At 40.6% G+C, this 23229-nt stretch overlaps 1 protein-coding gene across 1 annotated transcript in view; it reads right to left on the reverse strand.

Annotated features, from left to right (window-relative positions):
- The window catches only part of LOC126457994 (uncharacterized), a 375721-nt gene that overhangs the window by 65265 nt on the left and 287227 nt on the right, over window positions 1–23229 (reverse strand). Inside the window, exons 16-17 of the mRNA XM_050094761.1 lie at window positions 11199–11494; window positions 4236–4409 (exon numbers count right to left, since the gene is read on the reverse strand). Of these exons, the coding sequence (XP_049950718.1) occupies window positions 4236–4409; window positions 11199–11494 (470 nt within the window). The remainder of the gene's footprint in view (window positions 1–4235; window positions 4410–11198; window positions 11495–23229) is intronic.

Consider the following 23229-nt stretch of genomic DNA (forward strand, 5'->3'; position numbering starts at 1 on the left):
GTTACTGGGTATTAATGTGGGCACCATCCCACCATAATGTATCACCACTTGAACTTTTGTAACATCTGTGTGCAGTGGGTTCCCCACCATCTGACTGCCAAACAGTGCAATACTCGAATGGCACTGTCTTTGAGTCACTGGCAACATTATCATGAGGAGGAATATGGCTTTCTGCCACCTATTGTCAGGTATGAAACATGGTGTCACCATTTTGAACTGGAAAGCAAGCATCAGAGCAAGCAGTGGAAACATGTGACTTCACCACCTCCAAAGAAATCTAAGGCTGTGCACACGTGGTAAGGTCATGATGTCTTTCTCTTTTGACCACAAGGGCCCACTGCTTGTTGAGTTTCTGGAACGGGGAACCACCATCAATGCCAAGCGTTATCAAGCCACTTTACAGAACCTTAGATGACCCATCAAGTTGAAACGCCAAGGCACGTTATCCAATGGCATTATCCTCCTGCATAGTAATGCCCGGTCACGCACGGCCAATGCAGTGAAAACGACATTGCAGCAGTTTCAGTGGGAAATGCTGGAACATCCACCCTATGGTCCTGACCTTTCACCATTGACTTTCATGTGTCTGGACCTCTAAAACAAGCTATTCATGGACATTGATTCACAATGGATGACGAAGTGTGTGACTGGGTCCAGATCTGGATCTGACAGCAGCCTACTAGCTTCTTCAAGGATGGAATTGACCTGCTAGTGTCGCAATTGGATAAATGTGCCAACAGTTTCAGTGACTATTTTTGATTATGTGTACTGTGTATAACTACATTTTTGAGTTAATAAAATTGTTACCATTAATTTTCACTAGTGACCAGGTTTCATTTGAATGCTCCTTATATAATAGAGTACCTTAAAGGCACATCTTATTATTTTTAAAGGATTATAAACTTTGTATGTGGCAGTTGTAACATTCTGACTATATTCAGCAGGATGTCCCACACCTTTTGGATCCAAATTATTATGATAGAAAAGGATTCTAAATGTAGTATTTTGAAATCAGGAACTGATGACCAGGAACAAATATTTAGTTCCTTGTTTACAAAAGTAACTTACACTTTGTAGCAATACGCTTTGCTTACAGTAACTGATTAAAATAATGAATGCCAGTTTCAATGCATGCATTACAGTGGTGCATAAATTTGGGTGTGGTATCTAAAATAACTCTCTTGACTGTTGAACAGTGAGACAGGTAGCTAGGACCCTACCAAACAGTTCCTCTCCAATTGGGTTTTCATGCTTCATGTAACCAAAGAGAAAAAAAATCCATAGGAATGAGATCCTGCTATCACATTGGCCACAGCACTTTCTTCCAATCCAGTGATGAGGGTATCTGTTCTGCGGGCACTCAGGGGTTTTAATAGTATAGTGTGATGCTGCACTGTTGTGCTGAAACAAAATCTTGCAACAGGCAACTAGTGGCATTATTTCCAAAAACTGTGACAGCACACCTTGGGTGAACGCCTGGTAACACGTACCATTCAAATGGGATGGCAGCAGATTAGGGCCTAGTAATTGTACTTGTGCAATTGCAGTGTTGTACTGCCTGAAATTTTGATTTTCAACCACTGTTTCCTTATCTCAAAAGACTCGGCTTAGGATCTTCTAATGTGAGTATAATTTTCAGCCTAAAGATTTGGGAAACTCTGTCTCCTTTAACCTGGGTTCCTGTGTAGCTCCTAATTAATTTCAGTTTACTTCTGTTTCTTCTAACAATTCCTTCCCCTCTTTCAAATGAAGGAGTTCCTACATCTGAAAGCTACTGGCTTTTATGACTATATGTACCCACCTTTGAATGGGAATAATGCCTGTTGGAGAGAAAGAGTATTTGTATGATTTTATTGTTTACTGGTAAGCACATTTTTTTCCAATGCTGTGTGAAGACTAGTTCCAAAAGGCACCAACCTTTTACTAACAGTGCGCCTTTCTTTGCTGATATTTTGTGACTGTCTTTTTTTATCTACACTTAACTGAAATTTCATTTTAGTGAAAATTATTCAGTATATTATCAACTACGAAGCTATAAAACTGTTGATATTCCTAAAATTAGAGTTTATTTGTCAACAAAAGTACTGCAACTCACAGAAACATACTTATGAACACATACACATATTCTATATGTTTTACAGAACTTCAACAAATGTAAAAAATTTAGAACTTGTGAAACTAGTCATGTGAATGATGTTAACAGTTGCAGAAACAAATTACAATCACTAAATCAGGAACAAAGCACAGTGATTTTTCTTCTATTTTCGTTTACTCTGTTTAAATAGTAGCAATGTTAAGAGTATATATAGCTTACTACCCAACACGTACCATACATAAAACAGCAGTAATTGTATGTCACTCTTACACAACTGCACTGATTAGCTTGGGCTGTCTTCTGCAGTTATTGTATATTAGAAGTATTAGTCCCATGAGGGTAGTCAACCATTTATTCACAGAAATGTTGGCCAATTATCTGACCATCAGTATTTAATAAAATCTACATCTACATCTATACTTTGCAAATACCATGAGGTGCATGGCACAGGGCACATCCCATTGTACCAGTTATTAGGGTTTCTTCCTGTTCAATTCACATATGGAGTGTGGGAAGAATGACTGATCGAATGCCTCTGTGCAAGCAGCAATTATTCTCAAGATCCCTAATGGAGCGATACGTAGGGGGTTGTAGTATATTCCTAGAGTCATCATTTAAAGCCAGATCTTGGAATTTTGTTAGTAGACTTTCTCGAGATAGTTTACATCTATCTTGAAGAGTCTTGCATTTCAGTTCCTTCAGTATCTCTGTGGCTCTCTCCCATGAATTATGCAAACCTGTGACCATTCATGCTGCCCTTCTATGTACGTGTTCAGTACACCCTGTTAGTCCTATCCATTATGGGTCCCACACATTTGAGCAATATTCTAGAGCTGGTCGCATGACTGATTTGTATGCAATCTCCTTTGTAGACTAATTGCATTTCCTGCCAATAACCTGATGTCTACCACCTGCTTTACCCATGACTGAACCTATGTGATCATTCCATTTAACGCCCCTACTAAGTATTCCTATGAGTTGCCAATTCCAACAGTGACTCATTGATTTATAGTCATAGGATACTACTCTTTTTTTTTTTTTTTTTTAACATTTACATTTAGAGCAAGTTTCCAATCTCCTCACCACATTGAAATCTTATCAAGATCTGACTGAATATTTATGCAGCTTCTTTCAGATAGTACCTCACTATAGATAACTGCATCATTTGCAAAAAGCTTGATTTTACTATTAATATTGTCTGCAAGGTCATTAATATACAATATGAACAGCAAGGGTCCCAACACACTTCCCTGGGGCACACACAAAGCTACTTCTACATCTGACACTGACTCTCCTTCCAAGTTAACATGCTGTGTCCTCCCTATCAAAAAGTCCTCAAGCCAGTCACATACTTCACTTGATACCCCATATGATCGTACTCTTGTCAATAAGCCTAGGTGTGGTACTGAGTCAAATGCTTTTCGGAAATCAATAAATACTGCGTCTACCAGGTTGCCTTGACCCAAGCTTTCAGTATATCATGTGAGAAAAGCGTGAGTTGGGTTTCATATGATTGATGTTTTTGAAATCCACTTCTGATTAGCATTGAGGAGGTTATTCTGTTCAAGATACCTCACTATTCTGAGCTCAGAATAAGTTCTAAGATTCTACAACAAATCCATTTCAAGGATATTGGACAGTAATTTTGTGGATCACTTCTACTACCCTTCTTGTGGATGAGTGTGACCTGTGCCTTTTTCCAAGAACTGGATACAGCTTTTGCTCAAGAGATCTACAATAGATTAAAAGAGAGGCTAACTCAGCTGCAAATTCAGTATAGAATCTGACAGGGATTCCATAGGGGCCCGGAGCTTTGTTCAATTTTAATGTGAAGATTTGATTCATGTCTGATTCATCTCCTCGCTTCCTGAACAGGTGCATCAGATTTCTCAGTTTCTAGTATTTCTGTAATACTTTTAAAAGCAGTATAGGTAATCACTCAAGACATGCTGTTTTCTATAACTATTATTTAGGTAAAATGAACCACGGATACTTGTCACATTGCACAGATGAAAATCATGGCCTGAGGCACATACATATTTACTATAAACATGCAAAACTTTATTGATTGTGCAAGGAGAAGCCATTGATTGATTTTATCATTATCTAGACTATAAATTCTTTTAACAAAGTTACATACCTCTGTGAACTGGAGTGAATGTAAGATCATGGTCAAGGAACTGTGCAAACTGCATCAACATTAGGCTGTACCGATTATGTAGATTGCTGATATCAACATGAATTGTAGTGGATATGAGGCGTGGAGAAGGCAGTGGACCTCCTGACACCGAGCTCAGCCGTGGTCTCGCTATTGCTGTTAAACAATTTCATTCAGTGATATGCATAAGTATTTCACATTACAGTTAATGATCATTATTATATTTTACTGTGGATGCAGCAGACTGTTATTCTTCCACTAACCAATCCTGAACATTAAAGACTGATACAGTAGGCATTGAAAGATGACTTCTCAGTACACGATATTTCAAAATGCAACTGAAAAAATTCATGTATCAGAGATGGCAAATAGAGAAATAAACCAAGGACAGCAATTCACATCTAGAAACCTCACTGAACAGTATCAAAGAGTATCAAAGAAGCCTACTGTTATGTCACTTGCAAAACACTTGCTTATTTATACACTCCTGGAAATGGAAAAAAGAACACATTGACACCGGTGTGTCAGACCCACCATACTTGCTCCGGACACTGCGAGAGGGCTGTACAAGCAATGATCACACGCACGGCACAGCGGACACACCAGGAACCGCGGTGTTGGCCGTCGAATGGCGCTAGCTGCGCAGCATTTGTGCACCGCCGCCGTCAGTGTCAGCCAGTTTGCCGTGGCATACGGAGTTCCATCGCAGTCTTTAACACTGGTAGCATGCCGCGACAGCGTGGACGTGAACCGTATGTGCAGTTGACGGACTTTGAGCGAGGGCGTATAGTGGGCATGCGGGAGGCCGGGTGGACGTACCGCCGAATTGCTCAACACGTGGGGCGTGAGGTCTCCACAGTACATCGATGTTGTCGCCAGTGGTCGGCGGAAGGTGCACGTGCCCGTCGACCTGGGACCGGACCGCAGCGACGCACGGATGCACGCCAAGACCGTAGGATCCTACGCAGTGCCGTAGGGGACCGCACCGCCACTTCCCAGCAAATTAGGGACACTGTTGCTCCTGGGGTATCGGCGAGGACCATTCGCAACCGTCTCCATGAAGCTGGGCTACGGTCCCGCACACCGTTAGGCCGTCTTCCGCTCACGCCCCAACATCGTGCAGCCCGCCTCCAGTGGTGTCGCGACAGGCGTGAATGGAGGGACGAATGGAGACGTGTCGTCTTCAGCGATGAGAGTCGCTTCTGCCTTGGTGCCAATGATGGTCGTATGCGTGTTTGGCGCCGAGCAGGTGAGCGCCACAATCAGGACTGCATACGACCGAGGCACACAGGGCCAACACCCGGCATCATGGTGTGGGGAGCGATCTCCTACACTGGCCGTACACCACTGGTGATCGTCGAGGGGACACTGAATAGTGCACGGTACATCCAAACCATCATCGAACCCATCGTTCTACCATTTCTAGACCAGCAAGGGAACTTGCTGTTCCAACAGGACAATGCACGTCCGCATGTATCCCGTGCCACCCAACGTGCTCTAGAAGGTGTAAGTCAACTACCCTGGCCAGCAAGATCTCCGGATCTGTACCCCATTGAGCATGTTTGGGACTGGATGAAGCGTCGTCTCACGCGGTCTGCACGTCCAGCACGAACGCTGGTCCAACTGAGGCGCCAGGTGGAAATGGCATGGCAAGCCGTTCCACAGGACTACATCCAGCATCTCTACGATCGTCTCCATGGGAGAATAGCAGCCTGCATTGCTGCGAAAGGTGGATATACACTGTACTAGTGCCGACATAGTGCATGCTCTGTTGCCTGTGTCTATGTGCCTGTGGTTCTGTCAGTGTGATCATGTGATGTATCTGATCCCAGGAATGTGTCAATAAAGTTTCCCCTTCCTGGGACAATGAATTCACGGTGTTCTTATTTCAATTTCCAGGAATGTATATTCTTTTCCTGGGACTCTAGCTGACAGTTTTCAGCTGAGACTGGATGTGTCACACTGTTTTATAAGCAGACAGCTTGCATTAACCATTTTATATTACATCAAGGCTTAATTTCAGTGAATGTAAAATAATGTACAATAAAAATAGGATAAAATTTTACAAGCAGATAAAAGGTCTTTATATATATATATATATTACAAATTTCCTGTTATAATGTAACACCCGAAATTTAGTTAGATTTTAAATAGTCACTCTACTGTATACACATTTCTCTCTGAGATATATTTTAAGTAATTATTAAATATTTTAGTCCCTTTTATTTTCTTAATAGATCTAGATAGCTTATTAAAAAACCTTTTCCCTGCTGCACCTAGAGCAATCATTGTCAGTTTGAGTTTTTGGTGTCTTAAGTAATAATGTTTCTTTTCTATTGTTGTATGGTCATGTATACCTTTATCAAGGAGGTAACTGTTACTTGTTTTCACTGCCACTGTGATAATAGTACATAATCCAGAGAAATCTCTCATCCATATACTGTTTTGCAGATCTTGGTCTGGTCTGTGCACCTAATTTTTACATGGGGTGTTTAGTGCTGCCCCCCGCCCCCCTCTGCCATATCATGCAATACTAAAAATTTGTGCTTCTTAGTTCTTTAATTGCTTCTCTATTTAGTTTAGTATTTACATTATACATTTCCCTCTGTTTGGTTTGAAATTCTGCATACATTGTTTTACACTGATTTATGATGCGATTATTTTGTAGTAGATACTATTTCCATTTTCAGCATTCAGGATTACTTCCTTTTCAAGCTCTTCCTTCATGTGAGCCGCACAGTTAATTTCACTGTCATCAGTATAAATTGTAAGTTGCTGATTTATACTGCCTGGAAAATCATTTACAAAGAGAATAAATAGTATTGCCCTGAGCATGAAACCTTGTTTGACCATTTTTAGCTCAAATCTGTAACTGATTATATTTTCTCATCAGTATGTCTGACTTCCGTACATTGTTTTCCATTTGTCATGTACAATTTTACTATGGAGTAGCATTTCCTTTGCATCCCATACCAATACAGCTTCTTCATTAGCTTGTAATGACCTTTGTCACCGTACACTGTGACAGTCGGTCAAGAGCCATAATCAACACTACACATTTGAGAGATTAAAGAATTTTCTTCAGTCTGAAGGAAATGTAATATAAAAACAAACATGCAATAAAAGTAGAAATTAATTAACTACTGCCACTGTTCAAACATACAAAAGACACGTACATTCAAATTAATGCTAAAAGAAAACAGAAAAGTACATGAATTATTTAAGTGCCTGCCTCACCTAGTTATCACAAAATAACTCTTCAAAATATCCCACAAAACATGTAAATGGATTTTGGATATTTGTTCCAGCAATGAAACGATAGGGCCAATCCAGTCATACAGTACAGTGGTGCAATGAAACAATGCAACAACATAATTTATGATTTTTTAGCCAAAGAGTGAGGATGTTAAAGTGTCACAAAGTTAAATACTTAATTGTCGGTACCATATTAGGAAGCTACTGTGATGAGTTGTTAAAGAAATACTTTTAGAAAAATAAAAATCCCATAAGCTTATAATGTAGACTTGTCAATAAGGTAAAGATCAAGCAATCCCGATAACAACAGGCTACATTTAACATGGTTAAATTATCAGGGCTCCACCAAATTAAAATATTAACCCCATTTCTTGTTTATATTTATCAAAGAATAACAGTATCTACATTTGCAACAATATAGTTTTGTCTACAATACGCATTGCTACTAGCGAATTGTATGAAAAGGAAAATTTACTAAGAACAATACGAGAGAAGGAAAGTTGCTACTCACCATACAGCGGAGATGCTGAGCCATGATAGGCACAATAAAAAGATTCACACAATCATAGCTTTCGGCCATGAAGGCCTTTGTCAGCAGTAGACACACACACACACACACACACACACACACACACACACACACACACTCACGCAATTTACACACACATCTCCAGTCTCAGAGAACTGAAACTACCAAATTTACTAAGAGGACTATAAAATTATGAGACAAAATTGGTGGCCATTACTTACCTTTAGCGGGAAAAATTCTTAGTACTACTAATAAATACATTTAAAAGTACAAGAAACTATCCTAGCTTTTGGGACTAATATGATGTGTGATCAAAAAGTAACATGAATTTTCATTTTTTAAAAATAATCTTTATTTATTCATCAGCATAACTTCATCCCATCTAAAGTAATTCCCCTGAGATATAATATATTGGTGCCAGCACTTATTCTAATTTTAAAAGCACTTCTGGAACTCACTTTTCATTGTGGTGTTCAGCTCCTTCAGCAATTCTGTTTTTCTCTTATCAATGGTGGCCAAACATTATCCTTTCCTGGTTCTCTTTAGCTTTGGGAGCAGAAAATAGCAGGTCAGGTTCAGCAAATGTGGTTGCTGAGGCAACACAACAGTTTTATTTTTTTGCCAAAGAAATCATGAACATGGATTGAGGTGCTAGCAGGAGTATTATCATGATGCAATTTCCACAAGCAGTTTTGCCACAATTCTGGTTGTTTTCTTTGGACTGCTTCATGCAAACGGCTCGTAACTAGAAGGTAGAATTCCTTATTGACCGAATGACTATAATGCAGGAACTCATGATGCACTGTCTCATTGTAATTTAAGAAAATAGTGAGAAAAACCTTCACATGTGATCAAACTTATCAAAATTTTATCAGCCTTGACTCTTCATGCAGTTTCTATTGGGATGACTGGGCCTTGGCTTCAACGTCTTACCGCATATCCATGGTTTGTCACCTGTTATAACCTTCTTTAGATGTTCTGGATTGTCATTGGCTTCATTCAGCAATTTCTGAATGATGTCTAATGATGTCATTTTTTGTCTAAGTTCAACAATTTCAGAAAAAACTTCGTTGCTACACATTTTGTGGCCCAGAATAAACTTTGCTGCTACACGTTTCATGGCAAAAAGTCCAAAGACACTGCTTTTCATGAGCCAAAGGCCATGCTAACATCATCAGTAACCTCTCTGATGGTGATTTGGTGACCTTTCAGAACAATTTTCTTTATTTCTTCCACATTGTTGTCAGTAACTGATGTGCCAGGGTGTCCAGGGCTGTAGTCATCTTCAACATCTACTCGACCCTCTTTGATATTTTTATAGCACTCACAAATTCTTGTCTGACTCATAGCAGAGTCATCAAAAGTCGCAGTCAACATTTCGAATATGGTGCTGCACTTTATTCCATTTTCAAGCAAAATTTAATGGAAATTCTTTGATCTGTCTTTTCAATAAGTAAAAATTCGATGAATGCTCCAAACATAGCCTTTTTGACTAACAACAAAAACTAAATATTCAAAACAGCTGAAAATGGTATCAGGTACATGTGTACAAACAAGACAAAAAAAATGAAAATTGGGCATATAAATCCCACAAAATTAAAAAATTCCTGTTGCTTTTTGATCACACCTCATATTTCCAAATGGTAGTATATTCAGCAATTCTGCAACATAATTTTATTGCTGTCAGTCATGCAGCCAACATCAGTATTCTGCCCTAGAATCTAGATTAGCACACAATTACAGAAGGTGTAGCTAACACAAAATGTTTTAATATTCTCCAGAATTTCCAGGGATTCTGATTTTTTGCTTTATTGGTGACACAAGTGTTTCAGCAGAATAAAATACCTCACTCTGAATCTTAGAAAGGAAAGTAGTTTTTGAAAGAAAATTGTGTTAGGTATGATAGTTTGGTTGAATGAATCATAGTTCAACTAGTGATTTATATTATTAGCAACAAATACTATTAAGAGTAACTGTACTGAGATATGAGTAAAAATTGCAAGGAATTTCAAGAGGTTTTTGTGAGATGTTTGGTTACCTACTTCACACAATATTCACTCTGCTTTTTTATGAATAAATACAGTATTTACTTCAGCTGCACTGCCCCAAAAGATAACACCATAAGACAATAGGGAGTAACAGTATGCAAAACATGGTGGACTTAACTACTTCTATGGTGAAAAGTGTTCTGATTGTCAGTAAAGGAGAAGAAAAGTACTGAAAATATATCTTGTTTCAATGAGCATCCTGAATTAATGGAGAGTAATTTATATGCATACAAGAATACAATAACATCTGTTCATAAGTATGTTAACCAGATTGCCTGTTTACCATTCATGCTAAGTGATATTATTTCCACTTCACTAAGTGAAAAGGTAAAAAAAGGATGAAAAGCTTACTGATTCAATCAGTCTGCTCAGATTCACTATAGACCACTGACCAGTTCTACAGCCTATGATAACAAGAGCATGAGATATAACTGATAGGAAAGTATTAAACTGTTTGATATGGACATACTTTGAAAAGTACGGTAGCCTTACATATGTACATACATGCATAATATTGTACATTAATAATGAAGGTTCTGGGATTTGCTCCCTGTATTTTACCCTGCCACCTTTAGAATTTGAAAGAGAGCATTCCAGTCAACATTGTCAAAAGCTTTCTCTAAGTCTACAAATACTACAAACATAGGTTTGCCTTTCCTTAACCTACCTTCTATGAAAAGTCGTAGGGTCAGTATTGCCTTGCATGTTCCTACATTGCTGAGCATAGTGTCTTTAATTGTAATTAATACAATTAATCAATTTCATTGTTTCAATTGTAATAATGCTGAATCCCATCTCCCAACATAACTGCAGCCACTAAGAGTGAGTCCCAGGCCCTAGCTTATACAGCGACATGAATGTGTTGCCAACCTTACGCATCTCACAAGGTGACACACACAAAGCTCAGAGCCTTGGAGAGACTTTGCAGACATGTTGCACTTCAAAGGAGTGTGTATAGTAATAGTATGCATTAAAATAAATTGAGAGGACAAGCTTTAACTATGAATTATGTTTAGATGTACTGTTACTGTCTTCTTATGGCAAAAAGGAAAATGTATCAATTCTCTTAAATGTTATGTGAATAAATTTAAAAATCAAATGCAAGCTACATACCATTCTCATAGGCTGCAGGTAAAAGGCGAGCAAATGTGCTAGTGCTCTTGCCGAGATTAGGGTTTCGCAGGTTGTTGCACCTGCCAGTGATGCTGCGGTATGGGTATGCTGGATCACATGGAGCTCGGTCTTCTGGTGAATCACAGTCTGGTGAATATTCTCCAGCTGGTATGAATGGCCTGATGTCTATACTCTGCAGACCATTTGTGACAAAATCATCTCCTAAATCTGCAGAGAAGCCTAGGATATCATCTCTTACAGCATCGAACAGAGCCTGTCGGCGACTTCTTCGTAGTCTAAAAACATATAATCGAAACATTGACTGAAACAATTTCCCATTGAGATTAATTGAATATTTCACTTTTAAGTCACTATAGTACATTAAAATGAATGAAACAGTTCTGTGTAAAATGAGTACTATATTCAACAGTTCACTATCCATACTTTGCTTGTAACATCTGTCCACAAAATTCCAGACATGCTGTACAGTCTAGCCTTCTGTCTAGCATCTGGGAGGAAATCAATGTCCTACATGGCAATGAATTTTATTATTGTTGTTGTTGTTTATATAATTGGAGTTGGAGAATGGAATAAGGATGTTGTAACTGATTATGAAGGTTATACATAAAGCCTTTGTCCAAAAAGACTAAAGCAGTGTGTATAAAATTATCAGTAGCAGTGCATCTTTTCTTATTAAAGGATAACAGATTTGAGTTAGTGTGTGGTTGGGGAATAGTGAAGAAGGAAGAACACTTTAAGCTTGATTGCTAACTGTTTCTCAGAGTGCACAGATAAATGTCACATATCGTTCCCAAACACTCACGCTAAAGTGCCAATGGGAATATGTAATGTTGGTGGAGTTTTATCAAATACGTTCAACATGTTTAAAACAGGAAAAAACAAACCTAGTGCATATTGACTAATTTCCTCTGCAGAGAAATACATATTTGTAGCACTGAAAGATAACAGAATTGGATTCTTCTGTACCATTCAAGGCTGTACAAGGTAGGCCTACACCATATCAATGGGACCACTCTTCATGTATAATGCACTTCCCACTAGGGTTAGGACAGAACTGATGGCCAGTATAGAAATAACAGTTCCAAAAGCTACAGTTGTGTCATGTACTGTTATACGTTTCTATCAACAAAATGAATTTTTGCATCCTGAAGTTAAGTACTGACCAGTAGTTCCGTCTCATAATTTTACAGTTTTTGCAAGTGATTATTTCCTTTTTATACAAGTTCTCACAATGTCTTAAAAACAGGTCATTTGGTTTGTTTATAAATAAATAAATCTTCTGCTACCAGTCACGATTTTCTTTATTTTACTATTTGCACGACGCGTTTCGAGAAATAATTCCCATTTTCAAGTGCGTTTTTATGATGTGTGTTAAGCCATTTCTTTTGATGTTGTCAGTGTGTGTGAGTCTGCTTCATTTTGTTGACTCTTACTGTAATACATAAGAAACGCGATTTTTAGTTGGGTGTCAATATTTTCTGTGAGGTTAGTGGCTAAAGTTTGAGAACAATTTGTACTTACAATTTTCTAATGGTCCATTTGTGTAGAGAGTCACACACACTTAACATCACACACAACTTGTACTTTGGCCTTGTCATCAGTAGCAGCTAGGGTAATCTTACCTGGCTTTTAGTCTGATTTCTAGTGCTGTTGTTCAAATGGACAGGCTACAGAACCTCCAGAATCGTTAGTGTGCAGTTCTTATTTCTTTTCTATTGCTGTTAGTATGGGACCCTTTATTTGTTATGGGATGAATCACATGCTCAACTGTGAAACTATGTAGGGTCTCTACTTACTGGGCACCAGGGACTGCAATCATTGTTGTTTGCAAGTCATCTCTTTGTGAACACTATGTTATCAAATCTAGGGAGGACCACCACTCTGTCTCACTGCACTGCCCTCGATGTATAAAAACATTGTTGTCTCCATGTTACTGGTCTAAGTTAGTCCAGACAAACGAGGTTATTATTTCATCCACAAAGGATGCCATTTTGAGAACTGTGGTTGAAAATTAAATACAAATAAAACAGTTTTTTGCTTCAGACACTTATTTCTTATTTCAACATATGGCTCAATAGCTCATAGCATCACTTTCAGGTAGTGAATTACAGAATTACATGCTTGGCACCAATGTGGAGCACAGATACCTTTTCGCAGCAGGAGGCCAAGTGAGATATAGGTTATGCTTTATCTTTTGAGGAAAAGTAGAATCAAATGGGTACTGCAGACTGCTATTCACTGTACACGTTCTTCATTGTACATGAGATATTACACTTGCGGCAATGTCAAGACAATAAGACCAACACAAGTTGAATCAGTGTGAGCATTAAAGCTTAAGGATTTTTCAAAAAGTATATGTTATTTTTGTACCCTTGTTCTTTGTTAGTCAAGTTTGGTTCTATGTTTGTATTGTACTGTAGAGTTTACACATGTGTTCAGTTAACGTATATTAATTTTGAAAGTAATATATCCAAAAACAAAGATGATGTGACTCACCAAACGAAAGCGCTGGCACGTCGACAGACACACAAACAAACACAAACATACACACAAAATTCCAGCCCTCGCAACCAATGGTCGCCCCGCCAGGAAAGAGGGAAGGAGAGGGAAAGACGAAAGGATGTGGGTCTCAAGGGAGAGGGCAAGGAGCCACTCCAATCCCGGGAGCGGAAAGACCCACCCTAGGGGGAAAAAAGGACGGGCACACACTCGCACACACACACACATCCATCCACACATATACCATACCATATTTTGAAAGTAAAGTGTGTAGTACATCAAGTCAAGTGTACATCATTTTACTGAAGAGGATATCAATTTCCTACAGTGCTGACATCAAACTGGACAATTATTTTCTACAAGTGTATTGCTAAAAACCTATCACAATGGCTTCTAGCAATTCCACTTCTGTAAGAGAAGAACCTCAAACTCAACAGCAAGATTCTACTGCAACACATGCAGTGACTGCAAGCAATGGCAACCACATGGGCATTAGGAATGTCAAGATTCTCCCATTTTAGCCTACAAATGCTCAATTGTGGTTAACAAAAGTGGAAGCCATCTTCGTTTCCACAGTATTATGTTGGACATGGAACAATTCATGTAGTTACTGCACAACTGGACTTAAGTGTTAGTGAACAACTAGCAGACATGATTCTCTAAACAGTCTTTTGCAGTTCTAAAGCAAACAATTTTGCAGCATTTTGTGCTGCTGCCAGAATCACTTTTGCATAAGATCACTGATAGTGAAGCGGGTGCCAATGGTGCCCCCTCCCAAGTGATCCGTTCACTGTGTGTGCGGGCTGGACAGGGACTACAGTCAGAACAATCCCTCAAACTGTTTTGGCTCCATCACTTACCTCAGCACATTTGAACTATTTTATCAGTCTTCACAGATCTGCCTATAGATAAACTCGTATGCAAAGCTGATGCTATTACTATTCCTTAGACAGAAGTTAATGTGAGAGCAATTGTGCCAGAGTTTATGGTGGGTCACCCTGAACCAAACATAGCAGTGGCAGTTGCTTTGGGTGGCCCTGAATTGTGGATTACAAAGCTACCATCCCACAATTCAACGCCAGAGCCATCTATGAGTAACTTAGTCAATGAGTTAGCTCACCTCAATGCTAGGTTGCAGAAGCAGGAAGAGGCAATGCATGCACCTGTATGCAAAGATCAAGGCTGCAAATGGAGTCAGTTTCACAGATGTTTTGGTAAGGCTGCAATCAGATAATCCAAGCCATGTGCCTACACAAACTCCAAAGATGAGTGCCAGAAGGCCTGTGCACTCATCACCACCAGTTGACGCACATACAATCAATGCAAAAGACACAGTTTCTGCAGATTTGCCCTATGTGGACCTTCACTGTGGCGGATGTTGGCCATGCTATCTTGGGTGTTTACTTCTTAATTATTTCTTGGTACTGCCTGATTCAGTGAATCAGTGTCTATTTGTAAAGCTACACTCTCCTCTTCACTCTACTGCACCAGGTCATATGTTGTGTGATGATGGTGGGTTAGATCACATGAATATTTCTGTATTGACTGTGCCTGTTACATCAACCCAACAATGTTTGCTATCACATCAACTTCCATGTTCAACGCACATGCGTTCATTACATGACTAGAATCCAACAAAGGTTTTCACTGCTGTTGCCAGATTACAGGAGAGTTGGCAGTTAATGACAGTACAAATCTCAGTGATCTAAGCTCTCCACAAGGAGGAACTGAGTGCCATTATGTTGCTGCATGAGGATAATGCCTCACTGCATCAGTGTATCTCCACCATTTTCCAAATAACTAAATGTGGCCTGTGCCTGGCTAATTGAACTTCACTGTACGGCCTGTGGCTGCTACAGGAATTTCCAGCACTTACAGACCCAGTCTTGGCTATGTGTAACCACTGCCAATCAACCCAGCATTTTGTTCCCACTACCCCTAGCTATCCTGTTGCTGTGAAGCCCAGATTTCTACCTCTGGATAAACTGCATGTGGCTGAGTCAGAATTTAATAAGATGCTTTCCGACAGTTCAGTGGTTTTGATCTCACAGTAAAAAAAAAATGAATGATTTCTGACGTTTGTGTGACAGTTACAAAGCGGTTAAATGCCCCTACCATCTCAGACAGGTGTCTTGGACCAAACATGATTGATTTCAACAGAAATGTGGCCGATGTATGTGTCTTCAGTGTTGTCAATTGTACCACAGCTTTTTCTCAGATACCAATGGCTAAGAAAGACAAACATAAAAGTGCCATTACAACACTATTCAGACTTTGTGAGCACAACACTACGCCTTTTGGTTTGTGTAATGCCATGCAAACTTGGCAAGGCTTTATGTATAGGCCCTCCATGGGTTGTTGTTTATCTTTTGCTGTAGGGATGATCTTTTGATCTTCTCGAAGAGCTATGGGGAAAACTGACGGCTTTGCGTTCAGTGTTCAAGAGGATACAGAGTTTGAGAAATAAACATTTGCCAGACAAAAAGTTCAGTTTCTCAGATGTACTGGTTGTTTGTTTTGTTTTACGGCGCAGAAACAATTAGGATCATATGTGCCCATGTCAAACTGTAGAACATGAAGACAAAGAGAGGAGTTAAAAACGACTACACATCAATTCCAGTCAACAGAGGAGAAGACAGCTAAACACAGGGACATGGAGAAAGGTCTATAAAATAGGCCATAGAGAAACGGAGGTCCAGAACTAAAAGTTAAATGGTCTTCGCCATACTGCTACAACAGATGAAAAGTACACGACGGTCAACAGTCCACATGTCATTCGCTAAAACTGCCCCAAGAGGTACTATTGTGAAGTTCCATGTGAAGGACATGAAACTGCAGGTGATAGAGCTAGGTTGGAGTGGTGTCTTTAGAAAGCGAATGAAGGCCAAGGTGAACAAGGGCTGCCGCATGAAACCAAGGTGGTGAAGGGTTCACACCTGCCAGCAGGTTAGCAGGTGGTGTGAAGTTAAGCTGCCAGAGCAAGAGCCAAAAGCAACTCCACGAGGTAACAGAGAAGAGGGATGCAACCCACACAGGCAATCAGAGGAGTCATCAAAGAAGGAGGCTTAGGGTGGGTGGCCACCCATGGCAGACAAACGGCATGCATATCCACTGAGGAGAAAGTCACGGCGGTAGGACAGAGGTAGTTCAGCAGCTTCTTCATACAGACTCAATTGGGCTAGTGTAAAAGGTGCTAGTGCCAAATGGATGCCACAATGGTGGATAGTATTGAGATGGCATAAGATGAACAGATGGGCAGATGCATAAACAAAAGACCCATAGTCTAGTTTTGAATGGACAAGGGACCGGTACAAATGGAGAAGGGTGGCTTGATCTGCATCCCAGGAAGTACCATTGGAACACGTAGGACATTGAGGGACCACATAAAGTGAACTGCAAGGTAAGACACGTGGGGGTATGAACAAAGTTTCCTATCGAGCATGAGCCCCAGGAATTTTGTAGTTTCAACAAACAGAAGAGCAGCAGGCCCAAGATGTAAAGATGGTGCAAGAAACCAATTGTGCCACCAGAAATTCACACAAACAGTTTTGTCAGTGGAAAAACGAAAGCCACTGTCGACACTCCATGAGTAAAGACGATCGAGACATTGCTAAAGTCGCCGCTCAATGAGACGAGACCATGGAAAACTGCAACAGTGGCAAAATTGTCAATGAAAGGGGAGCTGCAGATGCCCAGTGGGAGACAGGCCATTATGGGGTTGATGGCGACAGAAAAGGGGACAACACTCAGTACGGAACACTGATGCACACTGTTTGCCTGGATAAAGGAGTCCAACAAAGCAGAACCCACACATACCTTGAAAACTTGATCTTTTAATAATTCCTGAAGGAAACAGGGCAGGCAGCCATGGAAGCCCCACATGCAGAGAGTAGGAGGATACCAGTCCATCAGCAGGTGTCATAGGCTTTCTCCAAATTGAAAAACATGGCCAAAGTCTGGGATTTCTGCAGAAAACCATTCATGTCATGGATGGACAACGTAATGAAATGATCAACTTCACAATGGCACACTCGAAATCCACACTGTGCAGTGGTTAGTAAATTGTGAGATTTGAGTCACATACCAGCCAGGCATGTATCATGCGTTCCATCACCTTGCAAACACAGCTGGTGGGAGAAATGGGGCAGCAGCTAGAAGGAAGATGTTCGTCCTTATAGGGCTTAGGTATGGGTATGACAGTGGTTTCACGGTAGTGTCTGGGAAATGTGCCCTCTGCCCAGATGCAGTCATATGTATTAAGCAGAAATTGCTTGCCCGCAAGAGAAAGGTGCTGCAACATCTAAATGTGAACAGTGTCTGGCCCTAGGGTGGAGGAGTGGGATGAAGTAATAAAGGTGGCATTGTAACACTCACGATTCTGAGAAGAGAAGGGTATCACCTGAGCCTCCTCCACTTGTTTGTAATGGAGGAAGGTATGGTGATAATGGGAGGAGCTCAAAATCTCTGCAAAATGGTGGCCAGGTGCTGGAGATAGCAGTAGAGTGCACGATGACATAGTCTGCTACTGTCAGGCTGGAAATTGGGGAATGGATCTTGGTCCGAGAGAGCCGTCAGAGGCTGGCCAACACAATGGAAGGGGTAGTGGAACTGTTAAAAGAACTAGTGAATGAAATCCAGCTAGCTTTTTTGCTATCCTGAAGAATGTGATAACACTGTGCACCCATCTGTTTATAATGAACACAGTTTGCCATCGTAGGATCGCAGTTAAGAATGCAGAGAGCACTTCTCTGTGGATGAATTGTCACAGTATGCCTCTGTCCAACAAGGGACCAGGATACTGCATGGTAAAGAGGAAGTGCAAGGAATGGAACATTCTGCAGTGGTAAGGATAACGTTTGTAAGATATTCCACCTGGTGATCACAACTGAGGAAATGTTGTTCATCAAGGAAGAGTACGGCCTCCAGTTGGCCTTAGTAAGCTGCCATTTTGGTAAGCTGCCACTGGCAGAGGTGGCATAGGAGTCAGCAATATATAAGACACAGTATATCATGTACAACAAAGTGGGAATTAAATCAAAATGTTAGAAGTAGTCAAAATCAAGCTACAGTAGCCCATTACAAAAAGTATTGTAAGGTGCTTAAAAATGTCATTAGGAAGGCAAAGAGTATGTGGTATGCAAATAGAACAGCTAATTCACAGGATAAAATTAAAACCATATGGTCAGTTGTGAAGGAAGTGTCTGGTCAGCAGCACAAGCTTGACGATATAAAGTCAGTTCGTAGTAAAAATGTTCTGTTACTGATAAATCAGATGCATGTACAGTATCTAATAATCATTTTCTGAGCATTGCTGGTGAATTAAATAAAAATTTAGTTTCTACAGGTAATCATATTATTTCTTGGCAAATACCTTTCCGAGATTGATGTCTGAAATACTCCTTTGTGATACAGACAAGGGAAAGATTGAGTCAATAACTAAATCATTGAAGACTAAAAATTCTCATGGATATGATGGAGTGCCTAGCAGAATATTAAAGTACTGTGCTGAACATGTTAGCCCCATATTTAGCCATATTTGTAATTTTTCCTTTAGGAATGGTCAGTTTCCTGAATGATTAAAGTACTCAGAAGTAAAGCTGCTTTATAAAAAGAGAGAAAGGAGTAATGTAGACAATTTTAGACCTATTTCTATGCCACCAGTGTTTGCTAAAGTTATTGGAAAGGCTACGTATATAAGGATAATTGATCATTTTATATCACATGATTCGCTGTCAAATGTACAGTGTGGCTTTAGAAGTCATTTAACAAATGAAAATGCTATATTCTCTTTTCTCTGTGAGGTACTGGATGGGTTGAACAAAAGGTTTTGAATGCACGAATATTTTTTGATTTAACTAATGTGTTTAATTGTGTTGATCACAAAATATTGCTCCAGAACCTGGACCATTATGGAATACGGGGAGTAGCTCACAACTGGTTCACCTCCTACTTTAGCAACAGACAGCAGAAGGTCATTCATTATTCAGTGTTGAGAATGGCTGTGATGTGGGGTCTGAGTGGGATACAGTCAAGTGTTGGGATTTCCCAGAGATCAGTGTTGGGGCCACACCTGTTCTTTCTTTATAGAAATGATATGCCCTCTTGTATTATGGGTAACTCTAAAATATTTCTGTTTGCTGATGACACTGACTTAGAAGTAAGGGATGTTGTGTGCGACACTGGCTTGGGTTCAAATAGCGCAGTTCCTGACGTAAGTTCATGGCTTGTGGGAAATAAACTATCACTAAATCACAGTAAGACTCCGTTTTTACAGTTTCTAACACACAATTCAACAAAACCTGACATTTTAATTTCACAGAATGGGCATATGATTAGTGAAACTGAACAGTTCAAATTTCTAGGTGTTCAGATAGATAGTAGACTGTCATGGAAAGCCCATTTTCAGATCTTGTTCAAAGACGCAATGCTCCCATGTTTACTATTTCAATGGTATCTGAAGTGAGTGATCGTTCAACACAAAAATTAGTCCACTTTGCTTATTTTCATTGACTTATGTTGTATGGTATTATATTTTGCGTATCTCTTCCCATTCGAAAAGGATATTTTTGGATCAGAAACAGGCAGTTTTCTCATGGGTCACTCCTTCTATCCTGTCGATGAGTTCCTTGAAAAATTAAGCTGATTCTTATTGTATTGTATTGTTGATTGCATTTACTTAAACTTGATTTTTTCGGGTTCATCTGATTTTATCTGTCATGTACTGACACGTTCCATGACCATGGAGATTTGCTCCTCAGTTTGGTCCTACAGATCTTGATGGGTATAAAAAAAAAAAAAAAAAAAAAAATATATATATATATATATATATATATATATATACAAAGATGATGTGACTTACCAAACGAAAGTGCTGGCACGTCAATAGACACACAAACAAACACAAACATACACACAAAATTCTAGCTTTCACAACCAACGGTTGCCTCGTCAGGAAAGAGGGAAGTAGAGGGAAAGACGAAAGGATTTGGGTTCTAAGGAAGAGGGTAAGGAGACATTCCAATCCCGAATGCGGAAAGACTTACCTTAGAGGGAAAAAAGGATGGGTATACACTCGCACACACACACATATCCATCCACACATATACAGACACAAGCAGACATATACAGAGGCAAAGAGTTTGGACAGAGATGTCAGTCGAGGCAGAAGTGCAGAGGCAAAGATGATGTTGAATGACAGGTGAGGTATGAGTGGCGGCAACTTGAAATTAGCGGAGGTTGAGGCCTGGTGGGTAACGAGAAGAGAGGATATACTGAAGGGCAAATTCCCATCTCCGGAGTTCTGATAGGTTGGTGTTAGTAGGAAGTATCCAGATAACTCGGACGGTGTAACACTGTGCCAAGATGTGCTGGCTGTGCACCAAGGCATGTTTAGCCACAGGGTGATCCTCATTACCAACAAACACTGTCTGCCTGTGTCCATTCATGCGAATGGACAGTTTGTTGCTGGTCATTCCCACATAGAATGCATCACAGTGTAGGCAGGTCAGTTGGTAGATCACGTGGGTGCTTTCACACGTGGCTCTGCCTTTGATCGTGTACACCTTCTGGGTTACAGGACTGGAGTAGGTGAACGTGGGAGGGTGCATGGGACAGGTTTTACACCGGGGGCGGTTACAAGGGTAGGAGCCAGAGGGTAGGGAAGGTGGTTTGGGGATTTCATAGGGATGAACTAAGAGGTTACGAAGGTTCGGTGGACAGCGGAAAGACACTCTTGGTGGAGTGGGGAGGATTTCATGAAGGATGGATCTCATTTCAGGGCAGGATTTGAGGAAGTCGTATCCCTGCTGGAGAGCCACATTCAGAGTCTGATCCAGTCCCGGAAAGTATCCTGTCACAAGTGGGGCACTTTTGTGGTTCTTCTGTGGGAGGTTCTGGGTTTGAGAGGCTCTGGTTATTTGCTTCTGTACCAGGTCGGGAGGGTAGTTGCGAGATGCGAAAGCTGTTGTCAGGTTGTTGGTGTAATGGTTCAGGGATTCCGGACTGGAGCAGATTCATTTGCCATGAAGACCTAGGCTGTAGGGAAGGGACCGTTTGATGTGGAAAGGGTGGCAGCTGTCATAATGGAGGTACTGTTGCTTGTTGGTGGGTTTGATGTGGACGGACGTGTGAAGCTGGCCATTGGACAGGTGGAGGTCAACATCAAGGAAAGTGGCATGGGATTTGGAGTAGGACCAGGTGAATCTGATGGAACCAAAGGAGTTGAGGTTGGAGAGGAAATTCTGGAGTTCTTCTTCACTGTGAGTCCAGATTATGAAGATGTCATCAATAAATCTGTACCAAACTTTGGGTTGGCAGGCCTGGGTAACCAAGAAGGCTTTCTCTAAGTGACCCATGAATAGGTTGGCGTACGAAGGGGCCATCCTGGTACCCATGGCTGTTCCCTTTAATTGTTGGTATGTCTGGTCTTCAAAAGTGACGAAGTTGTGGGTCAGGATGAAGCTGGCTAAGGTAATGAGGAAAGAGGTTTTAGGTAGGGTGGCAGGTGATCGGCGTGAAAGGAAGTGCTCCATCGCAGCGAGGCCCTGGACGTGCGGGACATTTGTGTATAAGGAAGTGGAATCAATGGTTACAAGGATGGTTTCTGGTGGTAACGGATTGGGTAAGGATTCCAGGCGTTCGAGAAAGTGGTTGATGTCTTTGATGAAGGATGGGAGACTGCATGTAATGGGTTGAAGGTGTTGATCTTTTTTTTTTTTCCCCACGTGGAATGTTTCCTTCCATTCCACTTGGGAAAAATATATTTAAAAACAAAGATGATGAGACTTACCAAACAAAAGCACTGGCAGGTCGACAGACACACAAACAAACACAAACATACACACAAAATTCAAGCTTTCGCAACAAACGGTTGCTTCATCAGGAAAGAGGGAACTAGAGGGAAAGACGAAAGGATGTGGGTTTTAAGGGAGAGGGTAAGGGGTCATTCCAATCCCAGGAGCGGAAAGACTTACCTTAGGGGGAAAAAGGACAGGTACACACTCGCACTCACACACATATCCATCTGCACATACACAGACACAAGCAGACATTTATAAAGGCAAAGAGTTTGGGCAGAGATGTCAGTCGAGGCGGTAGTACAGAGGCAAAGATGTTGTTGAATGACAGGTGAGGTATGAGCGGTGGCAACTTGAAATTAGCAGAGGTTGAGGCCTGGTGGGTAATGGGAAGAGAGTATATACTTAAGTGCAAGTTCCCATCTCCGGAGTTCTGATAGGTTGGTGTTAGTGGGATGAACCAAGAGGTGGGTCCCGCTGTGATCGAGGACCGAACTGTTACAGGCAGGGTTCAATTTGGACAGTGTCTTGGGGAGTTGGATCATTAGGAGCAGGATTAGGATTATTTTTCTTCGTGGCAAAGTGATATTTTCAGCAGAGAGTACAAGTGTAGGACAGTAAATCTTTGATGAGGGCTGTTTGGTTGAATCTGGGAGTAGGGCTGAAGGTGAGACCTTTGGATAGAACAGAGGTTTCGGATTGGGAGAGAAGTTTGG

Source organism: Schistocerca serialis, chromosome 2 (assembly GCF_023864345.2).
Source record: "Schistocerca serialis cubense isolate TAMUIC-IGC-003099 chromosome 2, iqSchSeri2.2, whole genome shotgun sequence".
NCBI lineage: Eukaryota > Metazoa > Arthropoda > Insecta > Orthoptera > Acrididae > Schistocerca > Schistocerca serialis.